Source organism: Anser cygnoides, chromosome 1, assembly GCF_040182565.1.
Source record: "Anser cygnoides isolate HZ-2024a breed goose chromosome 1, Taihu_goose_T2T_genome, whole genome shotgun sequence".
Lineage (NCBI taxonomy): Eukaryota > Metazoa > Chordata > Aves > Anseriformes > Anatidae > Anser > Anser cygnoides.
The window spans coordinates 120,238,992-120,254,786 of NC_089873.1; the positions used below are offsets into that span (position 1 = coordinate 120,238,992).

The window sequence follows — 15,795 nt, forward strand, 5'->3', positions numbered from 1 at the left end:
TAATTTAAGGCAGATTTAGGACATTTAATATAATATTTTATTCTGGTGTTTAGGGACCTAAGTTAATCCCTCATTTTAGGTATCTGAAATAAATCATGTGAAATGTACCACACACTTTAAGTATTAGGGAAACCTGACCTATATTTCAGCTGACTCTAGATAATTGAAATTATTCTCTCAAACTCTCAGAGATGAATTTTTACTTCATTTTCTCTATTCTTTCAAAAAATCATGGTGAGAGTAGGTAGCTTCTAAGACAGGCTTCAAGTTGGGTGTAGAGTTTTGTGTCATGCTTTATGATCTAGCTACTGAAAACTTGATCTTAAAGGTCAAAAGGTTATGTCACACACAGTGGTAGTTAATTAAATAGATTAGTAGGCCAGGTCTCTTACCACATAGGTTTGCAGAAGCAATACATTTGTAGCTTTTGTCTCTTGACCACAAGCAGTCAGGCTCTCACCTACTTTTAAGACTTACATATTCACATTCAGAAGAAGAAAACCACATAAGTGAAAAAAAATACAGAAATGTTTTTACAAAAGAAGAGTATTTGGGGGGAAATTTAGGAGAGTACTCTAATTCCAGTAGACCTATGACAGCATTGAGTATTATAGTGATATTATAGATTTTCTATAATCCGTTGTTCTTGAATTCCTTAAAATAACTGTGATCTATAATACTAATGTTTCTATAGAAATTTTATCTTCAATTACACTAACATTGCTATCTAATCCATAAAATAGTAATAGACATTTAATAATGGAACAGGAGTTCAATTTTTGAACACCTTGGCTGAAATTATGATAAGGCTGTTGGGTCATATGAGATTAGATTGTGAAGAGATGTGGTGTTTCAACTGCGGTGTCACCAGCATAAATGTGACAGTGGAAAAATATGAAAGGAAATCAGTTTGTCAGAGAATATTAGGAGAGGCAAGTGGCTCTAAGTGTGCCTGTGGGGAAAAGAGGAGCAGATGGCCTACAGAATCACAGAATGTTTGAGGTCCCTACATCTGGAGCTCACCTGCTCCAACCCCCTGATCAAGCAGGGACACTGCTTGATGCCCAAGACCATGTCCAGATGGCTTTTGAAGGATCTCCAAGGAGAGAGACTCCACAACCACTTTAAGCAACCTCTGCTACTACCCTGTCACCCACACAGTAAAGAAGTGCTTCGTGATGTTCAGACAGAGCCTTCTTGTGTTCCAGTTTATGCCCATTGCCTCTTGTCCTGTCACTGTGCACCACTGAATAGAGGCTGGCTCTGTCTTCACACCTTCCCCTTAGATATTTGTGTTCATTGATGAGAACCCCCAAGCCTTGTCTTCTCCAGGCTGAACAATCCCAGGTCTCTAAGCCTTCCCTTATAGACGAGATGATTCAGTTACTTAGTGCCCCTTCACTGGACTCTCTCCAGTATGGTCATGTCTGTCTCGTTCTGGGGAGCCCAGAGTCGGACCCACTGCTCCAGGTTTGGCCTCGCCAGCACTTAGTTAGAGGGGAAGGATCACTTTATGCCCCTACTAGCAATACTTGGCCTATTGCAGCCCAGGATACTGTTAGCCTTTTCTGCAGCAAGGATACATTGCTGGCTCATGTTCAGCTTTCTCCAGCCTGTTGAGGTCCCTCTGGATGGCAACACAACCCTCTGGCCTATCAGCCACTCCTCCCAGTTTTGTGTCATCTGCAAACTTGCCGAGGATGCATGCTGCCCCATCATCCAGATCATTAAAGATGATCTTAACAGGACTGGGCCCAGTATTGGCCCCTGGTATGAAACGTGTCCGTGGTGCCTAGGGGATTTTAACTGAATGGTTTAGGAACTATAAGAACTGTGAGATCAGTTTTGCCTGTCAGGCAAAGGTGAAGAACAAATTGTAGAAGGGAAGTTTGTTTGCTCTTAAAAGCAGCTGATGTAGTCTTATAGTCTTGACCAAATAAAGGTTAATTGTGCCCTTGTGTTCTTCCTCTGACTTTTTGTTTTTTGTCTTTTCTACATCCTTTAATCTCCTGCTTTTCCCAACATGTCCCTCAATATCATTCTGCCTCCCCCCAGCTCACACTTCATTGTTCTATGTGGTTTATCAATGCTTAATCACCAAATGATAATCTGTTAAATCACAACGAAAATGTTCTATGTAAGCCTAGTATTCCTTTTGCATTAAAAATATTTTTTATTTTCAGACACAACCCGACCTCCAAAGAAAGATGAAGAAAATGGAAAAAATTACTACTTTGTATCGCATGACCAAATGATGCAGGATATATCAAACAATGAATATTTGGAATATGGCAGCCATGAGGATGCAATGTATGGGACAAAACTGGAAACAATACGAAAGATCCATGAGCAGGGACTAATTGCAATACTTGATGTAGAACCTCAGGTAACTTATTATATGAAAATGGGACTCATCACAAATCTTTCAACCTTATTGATAGATACTTTTATCAATATTGTAAAGCAGTGCATACAGTAATATGTGCAGACAAAAGTCCCTGGAACATCAAAGTATCAATCTATGAAGTAGATTTCTGCTAATAATTTGGTTAGAAGAACATACTGCAGAATCGAATTCATAGTTTGTTCATAGTGGTATGCAACCACTATAGCATGAAAATCTGTTTACTGTGTAAATTTGTAATATTTTAGCTCATGTCCAGTGAAATGTATCAAAACAATTGATTGTCATTACCATACTAGGGAATCATAGGATGGCTCAGGTTGGAAAGGACCTTAAAGATCATCTTGTTCCAACCCCCTGCCATGGAAAGGGATGCCACCCACTAGGTTGCCCAGGGCCTCATCCAACCTGGCCTTGAATACTTCCAGGGATGGGGCATCCACAGCCTCTCTGGGCAACCTGTTCCAGTGCCTCACCACCCTCACAGTGAAAAATTTCCTCCTAACCTCTAATCTAAATCTCCCCTCTTGTAGTTTAAAATCATTCCCCTTGTCCTGTCATTATCTGATTGAGCAAAAAGTTGTTCTCCATCTTTTTATAATCCCCCTTTAAGTACTGAAAAGTTGCAATAAGGTCTCCCCGAAGCCTTCTCTTCTTTAGGTTGAACATTCTCAGCTCTCTCAGCCTTTCTTCACAGGAGAGGTGCTCCAGCCCACTGATCATCTTTGTGGCCCTCCTCTGGTCCCACTCTAACAGTCCCACATCCTTCTGGTGCTGGGGGCCCCAGACCTGGATGCAGCACTCCAGGTGGAGCCTCAAAAGGGCAGAGCAGAAGGGGACAATCATCTCCCTTGACCTGAGGGCCACCCCTCTGTTGGTGCAGCCCAGGATGCAGTTGGCCTTCTGGGCTGCAAGTGCACATTGATGGCTCATGTCAAGCTTTTCATTCACCAGAACCCCAAAGTCCTTCTCTGCAGGGCTGCTCACAGTGAATTCTCCCAGTATGTACTCATGTCCGGGATCGCCCTGGCCCAGGTGCAGCACCTTGCACTTGGACTTGTTGACCCTCATTCGGTTCATGTGGGTCCACTTCTCAAACTTGTCCAGGTCCCTTTGGGTGGCATCCCTTCCTTCTGGTGTATCAACTGCACCACTCAGCTTGGTGTCATCTGCAAACAATCAATACAGTCAAAAAAACAAAACAATAAATGACAATCAATATGTTTCAATATGTTCTAAAATTTCTCTCTGATGCTGTTTTGGAGAGTAGTCTTGATCCTAACTAACTCGGTTCCAATACCACTGTCAAGCCATGTCAGAAACATTTGTGATGAGTTACTGGTACCGTTCCTGTTTACACAATGACCAGATCAGTGTCATTACTTTATGAACTCTTATTGGTGTTACGGTATTATACTTTGCAGAAGAGGGCAGGATAGAAAATCAGGCTGTCAAGAAACAAGAATAGTTTGTTCATTCATTATATAAAATCTTCAGTGGAAAATTCTGGTACATTTCCCTTGAAACATCTATGTAATCATGACTTTCAGTTCATAGGAACGTGTTTATATATTTTGTTAAGTAGAACTACATGAGTATGGACAGGTTTGATGTTTATATTACTCTAGCAGGTTGAAGGAATGGGAGGAAGAAATTAAATTGTGATCAGTGTTAAGTATTTAGATTTGAACGCCACGTTCTTCTTTGATTCAAAAAATTCATTTTTTTTTAAAAACTTCATAATAGAAATAAGATACCTGACTAAATTATTTAGCACAGTTCAGTTCACACAGTATGCTGGTATAGTACTGTTCTAAAAAATAAAATCCCACATTTAACTGTTTTTGAGGAAAGCAGCATTTATAGCCAGTTCAAATGAAGCAGCTATTAAAAGTAAGCTCTCTTGAGAAACCTCTTCAACTTGGTTTGGTCAGAAGCATTACAATTCTCAGAAGCCGTTTTATTATTGATTAGAGTATATTTACATTTGGTAACAGCTGCCTTTCCTTCACTTCCTCCAGCATGTATTTAGCCAGCCTCTTTCTTAACCAGCTTCCTCATGCATCTATCTCAGCTCTTTTAGGCCTGTCTATGGACATTAGTCCATATGGATATTAGTTATCTTACACCACTTGCCTGTTTTCACTTGGTACTCCTACTTATGTGAGTCTCCTTGAGTTTGACAATATGGGGTTTCTCTCGTGTTTAGAAGAGCTTGACGTGTATTATATATATATACAGATGGGTTTCAAGGAGCAGAGATGAAAACCTATTTAGGTTGCAAAAAGGGATGGATTGTTTTCAAGAAAAAAAAACTGACCCTTAGTAGCCTTACTTTCTTGTCAACATATTTGAGTTGAGCTGAGGAATGTATATTTACTATCCTACACTTCAGTTGATAGCTTGGATCTGAAGCAAAACTTCACTTACGGCAGCTGTGTGTGTCACACAGTAGATAATGATTAAGTCCAGATTTTAATAAGAACACTCATCTTTTGCGTAGGTTCAGTTCAGGGGCACAGTGCTGCATTTACAGCAGTAATGCTATACTCACTATTATTGCTGCTTTTTTAAAACATCTTTCCTCACATTTTCATTTGTTTCAGAAAATGAGAAGAAGTATTGGTTTGTATAACAAGTCAGACTAAGAATGATATTCTACTTAATATTAATTCTAAAATACAGTTTGCTTTTCTTACCTATTTATGGCATCACTGATTTTTTTTTTAACCTGGTGTTAACTATTCAGCTTAAAATGTAAATACAGTTCTGCACCATTTGAAACTATGGGAAGAACCTCTCTGAAAATCCAGAAGATTTTATTGTCTAAAAAAATCTCTTTAATTAGTGATAAATGTACGGTTTGAATATCAAAAAATTCAAAATGAAATAAAAAGTGTCTACATTACTAAGGTCTTGACTCGAGATTAATGAAAAAGAAATACCAGCAATTATAAGTCATAATTTTCTATTTTCTGCTTATGTGACTAAACTTTTTTCACATTGATTGGTGGGGGATTCTTCTATTATATCTGACTTTATTTTCATTTTTTTAACCTAGGCATTGAAGGTCCTGAGAACTGCAGAGTTTGCTCCTTTTGTTGTTTTTATTGCTGCACCTACGATTACCCCAGGCATTAATGAGGTATGGCATATTACAATCTAATGTCTTATCAGAGACAGAATTAAGGATGGGATTCAAAGATTGCAGATAAGGGTCTAGCATTTCCTTGTCTGTAAGCGGAAAATCAAAAGGACGGTTGTATAGCAGCATTTTTCTAAAAATATGTATTTTTGTTTCGTTCCCTGCCCTACCTCACAGATCCATTTCCAAATCCTTGACAAATCATTAGCACAAATTTCTCAGTTAGCAAAATTACTCAGTTCTGAGTTGTAGTGCTAGCACTAGATCACAGATGGCCTGAACTGAAGAAATGGATGTGCATAACTGCATTGTGATCCCACCTTTATCCTGTAGTATTTTTATGCACAAATATATATCAGAAATAGGCTTATTAATTAAAAAAAAAAAAATCTCTAAGAATTCGACATAAGCTTTGACCAAAGGGGTAATTGCTTGTGGAATGAAGTTAATTATTCATGCAGATCCACATCCCGAATTTCCTACTTGACAGAGTTGCCACTCTGAAAGCTGCTACTGATTTCAGAGGCTATCAGGCAATTCTGCATTTAGCTCACAACAGGGCAAATAGTACTTATACAAACACTTTATCTGCTCAGCCTTTTTTAAACCCTAATACTAAGGTATTTAATTAATTGGATTTGACCATAAATCTCTTCCAAGTCTCTAAACATTCCTTCCTTATGCAAAAATAAAGTCAGAAGCCCTGTCTCTACAGCTGGTATGTTTCTATAGAAATTTAATTATAGTATCACAAATATGAAACTACGACATCACTGCAGAGGCTTGCAGGAAAATAAGGAACAAGACAAACATATTTAAATGCAAATACCCTGAATGGTTATTAAAATTGTAAGCAGAGTGAAAAATACTGGCCTCAAGCTGCAGTTTTACTGGCAGCTGAGACATTCTCCTAGTTCACTGTTGCTGAAGGGAGTGGTTGTCTATAGCTTGCTTCTGGAAATGTACTGCCCATGCATGGGCCATGGCAATTATCAGACCCTTCAGTGAGCTACTGTAGCTCTGTGTTGGATTTTTGTCAGTTTTCAAGCAGCTCACAAAGGCTCTGACAACGGCCAATACCAGAACAAACAGTGAAACCATAAAGCCAAGAAGAGATCCTTCTTCCCCCTCCCATCTTTTCACTTCCACAGCAGTAAGTTATGTAATTTTACTGTGTCTTAGGGACCTGTACCGTAACTGATAAGTGCCACAAGCGTATAAACTGTCTCAGGACATCAAAATCAGCAACACTGGTGAAGTTAACAGTTTGTCTAACTGCTGCTGTTGGCATATGGCATAAAGCAGTAGGATCTTGAAAAAACACTAAAAATTTGTATTCTACACTGAATTTGTCCTTGTGTAAGCAAATGGCATAGCATCATGTAAAAAAAAAAGTTCTTAAGATGTGTCAGACAGTCATTGTGCTTACAGTAATGCCAAGGAGACCAGATATTCTGTAAAATTATGTAATTACCTGGTTTTGTTACTTTGTATGTATGTTTCAGCTCCCAAATGGTCCTCCTTGGCCTCACTGATTTGCCAGTGGTAGATAGCTTTTAATCCACTAGCTATAGGGTACAATACAGAGAAATTTGGGAGGGTTAATGAGGGAGAAAAGGTTTTCCATGGTATACCGGGAAGAGGATAGAAATGCACCTTTTATAGTAGTGGTGGGGAAATATGTGTTCATGGCAAAGAAATATTAATAGAAGTAAGATACTACATTCTAAATATTTGGATTCATGCTCTAACACCGTCTTTATTTTAAGTTCTTGTGACCAAACTGTGTCTGTACATAGGGATTCACTCAGGCACTCAGTTCAGAACTGGTGAACTGGGGCCACACTTGAAAAAAACAACCTAATTAATGAATCAATTAAACTTAAAGAGAGGCAGGAAATAGTAGTAGCAGCAACAGAACGTACCCAAATACAGAGTCATATTTTCCAAGATTTACTCTTCTGCGTGAAGAGAGATATGCAAGTTATGTCTGTGTATCAGCAGCCTGTAAGGCAGCAAACAAGATTCTAGAGTACGTGTTTCATATTTCCCCATTCATTCTTACTTTTTGAAAGCTTCATATTCATAATGATTGTCCCTGTCTATCATCTTATCCTGCTTTGTTTATTTTACATACGCCTTTTGAGAACACTTTTGTAAATGACTGTCCTTTTTTTCCCTTATGCTTTCTTGAATTTCATCTTTGCTTTTCTTTTCATTTTCCTGCACTCGTACTAATTGTATATAGCTGCCAAAATGGTGCAGAAAATTGCCTGTAAGTACCAGCTAGGGGATGAAAAGGGTAGTTCTGGTTATTTTAGTAGTTTTAGAATGTAGATCTGCTTGTTCCCATTCAACATTACTTTGTGTCACTGAAATAAAAATTTAATATAATAAAGGCTTTAGATATCTGTGCTATGATACAAGTAAGGATTATTTGCTAGTAAAAAACTAGAGAGTAAAATTTCCACTCAAAGCTGTACATATGAACTTCATAGTAAAAATCAGTGAAGAGGATCAAGGATCACACAGTAAGGTAGGAGACAAAATGTTATGCTTCCTGACTGAACATAGCAGTGCACTGTGACCAGTTCTGCAAAGCACAAAAACAATTTAAAACATACAGGAAATCTCCAAGAGTGTACCCCCGTCTCATCACTAAAAAAACTTAAATCAGGTTATTAGTATGGTAAAAACAAGAGAAGAGAGTGCATATCAGGGAACAGTGGAATAGTTCTTCTCTCCTGAAGGTGTTTTCTATCTCCCATTGCCCATTCAGCAGCAAAGAGGTGTTGACAGGCTCTATTTTGTAGATCTAAATCTTCACTGAGCAATGTGTAGCTTCTTTCTCTCTTATAGCTGTTTCCTCCCTTTATATAGGGAAAGGCTGAAAGGAATTCTTCTTAAGATGTTTGCAGTCCATCAGCTGTTTAAATTGAGATTTTTTTTTCTCTTGGAACAAAATTGGCAAAGGCCTGATTGGTATCTTTGTTCATAGCCTTAAAAAGAAATACTAGTAATTTGGTAGTCTGTGCTTTGACTGTCACAAGTGGCAGCTATTGGCCTATGTACTTTAAGGGAAAAAAAAAAAAAAAAACCCTCAGAGATGAAAGAGACTGAAGACATCAGGGGTGGCCATTATGCATGTGGGAGAGATTTCATGGATGAAAGTTGTTTTTCACTCCTTTCCATCCCAGGTTTGGTGGAGATTGAAATAAGATTAGAAAAGCAGACTATGAGTGCTAATTATAGGAAAGAGAAGTCTATTCCATATAATGGACACACTGCAACTAGACCCACATTTAATACCTGTTACATGAGAGCTGAGGAAGAAGAGACATGTTTTGCTCCCAAATATGAAATGAATGAAGCAGCTCACTGTAGCCATGCATTTGTCTGTCTTCAGCTATTAGAACACATGGATAAATATCTTATTTCTTGACACCATTGAGAGCACAGCTGCTGGAGAATATTCTTCTTGAGAATATTCTGCTATCTTCACTGTTCAAGATCTAATTAAGAAATTTTAAGGAAATTGAGAAGAACTTACTACAGCAAAATTTTGAGGAAGTATTAGTTTCAAAGACGAATTTTGGCCATTAACACTTAATGGCCAAACATTAACACTTAATGGCCATTAACAGACACACAAGAAACACCTAGCCAAGTCTGACACCGTATTGAATGTACCAACAGATACTTTATAGCAAACACAGGTAACATTTAGCCTCAGTTTAAAACAAAGATCAAGAACTGTAATCTGTCTTTTTTCCACAAATTTGAGAAAGTTTGCACCTATTTGAAAGTTGCTGCAATGGCCTATCCCAAACCTTTTACTGAAAGTATATGAAAGAAGTAGCATTTTACATTTCCAGTGGTCTAGGAAATTTAGATATTCCAAAATAGAACCCACTTCAGTTCCAGTAAAGTTAGACCAAGTAGCAGCTAATTCAGAAAAATATTAAAATCTAATATGTTTTTCAAACTCTTAGTTTTGTGACATCTGTGTGTACAAGGTAAATATTAATATTTGGAAGGGTTTTTTCTTTCATTCTTCTTTATCTACCCATTTTTGTTTGTTTTTTTTAAGATGAGATAGCTGTACGTTTTTCAGATTTTTATTCTGTCAGTCACAGTAAAATAGACACTTCAATGAGAAAAGTTCACCCTCATACATGGTAAAGATGACACTGATGTGAGATCTGAATAACAGTTTAAAAGCTACATATGAATTAACAGCTTTAAGGTTTTGTGTGTATTTTTCAGGTAGCATTAGTCTCATGCCATGAGGTTAAAACTCATTTAAAGATACAGTATGATTTTGCTAAAACTGGCCTTAAATATAAAATTGATCTTAATTAGGCGTGATTAAAGCATTGAAAATATTCTGCTTGACAGGTAGGATGTCTACTTGACAAGTATGATAGGTTAATTTAAACAGAAAAGATTAGATCCTCAGCTGACAAACTGATGTCTTCTTTCAAAATCTATGAAAACTCGACAGATAATTACTTAGCTAGGTGTTTGGCTTAAAGACACTGGGCCATATGAAGTGTTCCACAAAAATATTAGTGTTTATCTGTGTTGATCAGTTTGACGCTGGAATAAATTAATTTTGCACACACTATTCTACAGAAGTGCCAAGCATCGCTGTAGATGCGTGTTGGTCCATAAAAGCAGCATGCCTTATACAAAGGTGCATGGGAGAAGCATTTGTCTTGAATGAGATTTTCAGTGATTATCAAGCGGAGGCCTCATTCTCTCCCCATCTGGGGCTACAGCTTCGGGAAGAAGCAGAACTGTAACTTGGGTTCAGAACGCCTCCTCCGGAAGCGGTTAGTTTCATGGCTGTATGGAAGGAGAACTGTCTCAGCACAGGTTATTTCCTCCAGAGGACCTGAAAGCCACCATTTCACATCGGCGTCTCACTGCAGCTAGAAATGCTTCAGAAGTTTAAACACAACACTTGGGAAAAAAGTTAAATAAATGAGGAGGAAGGGGATGGCAGGAAGGTCTTTTATTAGACAGAGAGAATTCTGTTCCCAAAATAATTTCTTGTAAAACCAGCTATAGGAGCTGTGTCTGTACTTTCTGCAGCCTAGAACTGTGTGAACAAGTAGGGTGACCCTACAGATACTAGAGCAGCAGGAGTCTCTGCTGTTTGTATGTGATTTAGCCCTACATCCACCCCAAACACACAGGGAGGGAAGGAACCGATTACTGTGGTTATTTCAAAGTTCCTGAAAACAGGAAATGATTCTTTGAATTTCTAAGGGAATTTGCAGGGAGGGAATTCAGACTTACAGCCACTACAGGACCATAGAAACAAACAATTTGCAAGCTCTCTCTGTCTCAGAAACGCAGGCCAACTGACAAAGCCCACTGCAGTAGCATCACAAGCTGCAAAGAATTAGGCAGCGCACACCCAAAATGGGAGGCAGCTGATCCTGTAAGGAATGGACACGAAGTTGTAGTACTGAGCCCGCGGCAGCTGGCCCTTCTCAAGCACGGACTGCGGGAGTGGGTCTTCAGGACAGCACGCTGAGAGATGCTAGAAGTGATGTACTCTGAAATGGGAACCGCGGTGCAACGCGGAGTGAGAACTTCCTCATCAGTAAGCGATGGTTAAAGGAAGTAAACCCAGAAGACTGATGTTGAACAGTAAAACGTTACCAAAACTGGGAACAGCTGATACTTGACAATATACCCTATTCTGCTTCTTGTGTTCTTACCTGGACGTAGGCCAAGTAGCTTGTATTCGTGTGCTTCATATGTTTTACTCATATGTGGTCTCTTTTGCTCCATGTCTGTGCTGCTTTTATAAGCTTTCATCCTCTGCCTTGCCTTTTTAAGTCTAGATATGTGTTTTGTGTCAAGTAACATCAAAAAATAACTCGTGTTTGAATGTCAACTTCAAGACAGAAAACATAGAATTTCTTCCTTATAATTTCCAAAGAATTAGGTAAGGGTTCTAAACCACCCGTGCCCACCTGCTGCTTTTTTGCCTGTTCTCTCCTCTGTAAGCAATAGCTAGAAAGGTGTTGTGTAAGAATAGGAAAGGATCTGACTTACCTCTCCCATTTCCTTTTCTGATCACCGAATAGGATGAATCTCTTCAGCGCCTGCAAAAGGAGTCTGAAATCTTACAGAGAACGTATGCACACTACTTTGACCTAACAATTATCAACAACGAAATCGATGAAACAATCAGGCACCTGGAGGAAGCCATTGAGCTCGTCTGTACAGCGTCGCAGTGGGTGCCGGTCTCCTGGGTCTATTAGGCCGCTCACGAGAGAATTGAAAAAGCCTGTCATTACTGGGAACCACCTCATACATGGAAAACCTCTACGTTACCGACCTTGTGGCAACAGGTCTTGGCCCCCTAGAGACTACCTAGATGTAGTGTGACCTAAATTTATAATTATTGTCATGTCCTAATAGATAGGAGGAGGGAAAAAAAAATTAAACACTAATTTAAAGAGACAGTATCTTTTTTTAATCATTTCTCCTGAACTTTAATAAAGTGTATCTTTAAATATATGTATTATTCAGTCCTTTGGAATGTTATATTTTTTGAAATCATAGCTTTTTATTTCAAGGGCCCCTAAAAACTGCACAAAATAGATGCTGCTTTCTATAATCTATTTTAATAGTAATAATAATATGATTCTGTTACCTTAACTTGGGGGTGGAACACTACATTCTTTTTAGAGTCTGATTTTATGGATTGGAATACTTTGCTTTCCTTTATTTATTTGAAATAATTAGTCTAGTGGTTACGAAACAAATTCATAAATTTTAAAGGCCTTTCTTCGCTTTTTTTTTAGGATAGTATTTTCAAGTACTTTTGTGTAACATCCAGATAATGTGATACTGTCTCTTTGAAGAACTCTGTAAAACTTTTAGAAATTTGAAATTGGGTCTTGACTCTTAATGCATGTGGACAGTCGCAAGCGTTCATGCCGTTGGTGTATCTGTGTTGAAAAAAACTGTAATCTACAGCAAAGTACATTCCGTTCATGGGAAAACGTACCCAAGGGAATAAAGTAAAATATTATTCTGACTAAGTTGTAAACCTATGCACATCCCTTGCATTTTGGGCAACTTTATAAAAAAGAAAAAAAATGATTTTTATTAATAATAATCATGTAGTGAAATGTGTTTGTAATTTTGTCTCAATTTAATTTGTTGTAAGGTGGGAGGGGGCAATTACTGGTTTCACCATTTCAGATCTGTGTTGTCTGAGAGTATTAACGTTTTAATTAAGTTTAAGCAAAGAAATGCTGATTTTTAATATGTATGTAATTGTTTAAAAATGCACACATTTTAAAAGAAAATACTGTGCAATGAAGAAACCAGTTTAGGCATTGCGATAAACTGACTATTCCAAAAGACTCATCTACAACAGCCCTGTAAATTCCTTTAAAATGGTAATTGACTCTACAGTCTGACCAATTTTTTTTATTTTAAATATACTTCCTTTTATGTGTTCAACAACTGAATGCTTTTGGGTCCTTCATTTCATCACAGGGAGTTCCAAGAACAAATCAGTGACTCTTGCAGCAAGAAAAGGTTTCTTGAAGTCTATTAAGTGAAGGCCCTGGTGCAGGAGCACAGGGACACAGCTTAGAATCAGTGCAGAGCCAAGTAAGAAAAATTAATTAAATGTGCTAACCTTATGTTTTGTTACCCTTCTTACCACGCCCTTACTGGCCCAGATGGTTTACGTTTTTTTCCTGAAAGCGCTTAACAGAAAGAAGCATTACCACTTGTTTTTTAGGTGCCAGAAATACGGTGTTCCTTACAACAATTTGTGTTAAAAGCTCTGTTGGCTGTACTGTTGTATAGTATGAAGTTCAGCATTTATGTTAAAATTACAGTGTTCTCAAGGGATTTATTTATCCGTGAAGTTGAACTATCAGCTGTAATTGATCTGTAGGCTGTTTCAGGTGTGGGGGACCACTGCACGTGTAAACAGTAAATGTTCTCACTTTAACACAGGGGCAATAATCATCAAGTTCATAAGCTGTTAATTTTCTCCTGCTTACTCCTACTGCAGGTCAGGTGGTCAAATCTCTATTCTTGGAGAGATTAGGCAAAGCCTAGCTCCAGCCAAATCAGGCAACATGCTTCTTTTGTGCAGCCCTCACAGCAAAGCTCACAGCGTGCAGGACAGCTGGGAACTCCATCCGTAGCTTTACCCTAACACAGAGCTCATTTATGCCACAGCTGGATTCACAGTTCCACACCCAAGTCCCAAAACGAGTACCATAACCGCATCCCTTGAGCATATAGTGTGCAGAGTGCTAGAAACAAGCTAATAAGAAACAATCTGTGTAGGCCCAGTGCAAGGAAATCAGCAAACAAGAAGGCACCGATCACATTGATGGCAGCTGCTCATCTGTTCTGAATTTAGCCCTTTTAAAAGGGCATGGGTACAAGCTGTGTACTATATAGTGCATAAGAGGTAATTTTTCAAGTATTTGTGCAATGCCATTTTTAGTTCTGGATGGCAATCTAGCAGTTGTTCTTGCAGATCACCTGTTGCAATGGTAGTACTGGTAGTATTGCATACTAGCCGAGTTCACCCAGGTGACAGCTTCATTCACTCTCAAAACTACCTCTTTTCCCAGTAAAGCACAAAGAGAAGACCTACTGAAAATCATGCAGTGGAGTGTTTCTGATGTTAGAAATGCAAACTTCTTCTCTGGTAAGCATCTCTGGTATCTGAATTCAGTGACATATTCTTCATCTCAAATGTTTATGACACTAAACAGGTAAAATAATTTTGATAATTAGGGTATAGTCCACCATGTTTTGACGACACACTTTTGACTCTTAATATGAATTCCTTGAAAATTCTGTATGTCCAGCCTGTAAGGAAAGAAAACTCGTAAGCCCATGAGGCTGCTTCTGCCTTATGTAGGCGACAGTAAGTAGTGATTTAATATAACTAATGCTTTTCTTATTTTAAGTGAAGCTACCATTCAGTTAATATTACACAGTAAAAAGACTACCTTGGAAAGCTTTGGGTCTTTTATTCTCACCATACAGCATTTTATCAAGAGACAAATACTGTAAAGCACATCCATCCATTAGCAAACCACCCTGCTTCCTCTTCACCATTGGCTGTTTTCCTTGTAGGAACCTTAGGTAGCAAGAGATTGACTTAAAATCCACCTAGGCTTTCAACACAGCCAAACCACGCAGCACCCTGAACTCCATGAACCAGTTTCAACACAGTTACAGAAAGCATAGAGCAAGCCCAGAATGCCTCCATCTGCCCAATCCTCCCCAGCCTCCTGCCCAAACCCTGCTGATGCATCTGTGTTATTTGTATGGTACATAGAGGGCAAAAGGCTGCTATAAATTCAGCTGAAAGTTTTGCTTGCATGAGGAAAACTCATGCAGGTGCAGAACTAATGTTAAAATTTCCTTACTCAATCTCCAACTGGAGAAAGGGTCCTCCTAGTACTGTAAATATCACTGCATAATTCAGAGCGCCTCTTGGACTGCTCTAAATTTGTGCTGAACATGACCTCAGAAGCAGCCCTAGGTTTGGGAAGAAACAATTATTTCTGTTTGCCCCTTTTATACTTTATTTTTTGTACAGGGGCTCATAGATTTGTAAAGAAAATTTGATCTTATCAGTATGCTGCCTCAGTCTGACTGATGCCTGTTATTTCAAGGTGTTAAGTTGGTCCAATAAATGTTCATTAACCTCTGCTTCCATTTACTTAATAAAAGTACACTAGGTTATTCAATGTCTCAGAGTGGTAAGATTATTGTATTGAAATGGTAACCTAGCTTAGACAATCCTGGCCACTGTCATGCAACCTATAGCGTGCAGCTGTTTAAAATCAGAGAGATATTTCTGATCTCACCACCAAAACTTAATTCTTCCATCTTTGTATTTGATTTGGGTCAAGAAAGATGCTGTACCACCAGCCACTAAGCAAAAAGATCACTACCTGCTTCAGAAGCACCGTTAGCAAGGTTACTCAGTTGATTTTGAAAGGACAAGGTAGCAAGATGAGACATAACAGCCCAAGAAGCATTGAACTGGGGCGTATGCTTCGTAAGTGGAGCCATTAGGAAAAGTTAATGAGTTAATGCACAGACTAACATCAGTATTTGTTCCATTTTTATTCTTCACTCTAAGGAAATTATTTCAGAATGTTATCACTGAAATGAATACTTGGAAAGGTCACTAAAGCTCACATTGCTTTTTGCAAATCTAGATTGA

General features: G+C 38.5%; 1 protein-coding gene across 13 annotated transcripts in view; it reads left to right on the top strand.

Moving 5' to 3' along the window:
• CASK (calcium/calmodulin dependent serine protein kinase) overlaps positions 1 to 15,317 on the top strand; it is a 222,822-nt gene extending 207,505 nt beyond the window's left edge. For all 13 annotated transcript variants that reach the window (XM_066979985.1, XM_066979998.1, XM_066980011.1 and 10 more), the window contains 3 exons: positions 2,184 to 2,386; positions 5,466 to 5,549; positions 11,654 to 15,317. In XM_066979985.1, coding sequence (XP_066836086.1) covers positions 2,184 to 2,386; positions 5,466 to 5,549; positions 11,654 to 11,830 — 464 coding nt within the window. In that variant the 3' untranslated portion in view covers positions 11,831 to 15,317. The remainder of the gene's footprint in view (positions 1 to 2,183; positions 2,387 to 5,465; positions 5,550 to 11,653) is intronic.
• The last annotated feature ends 478 nt before the right edge of the window (positions 15,318 to 15,795 follow it).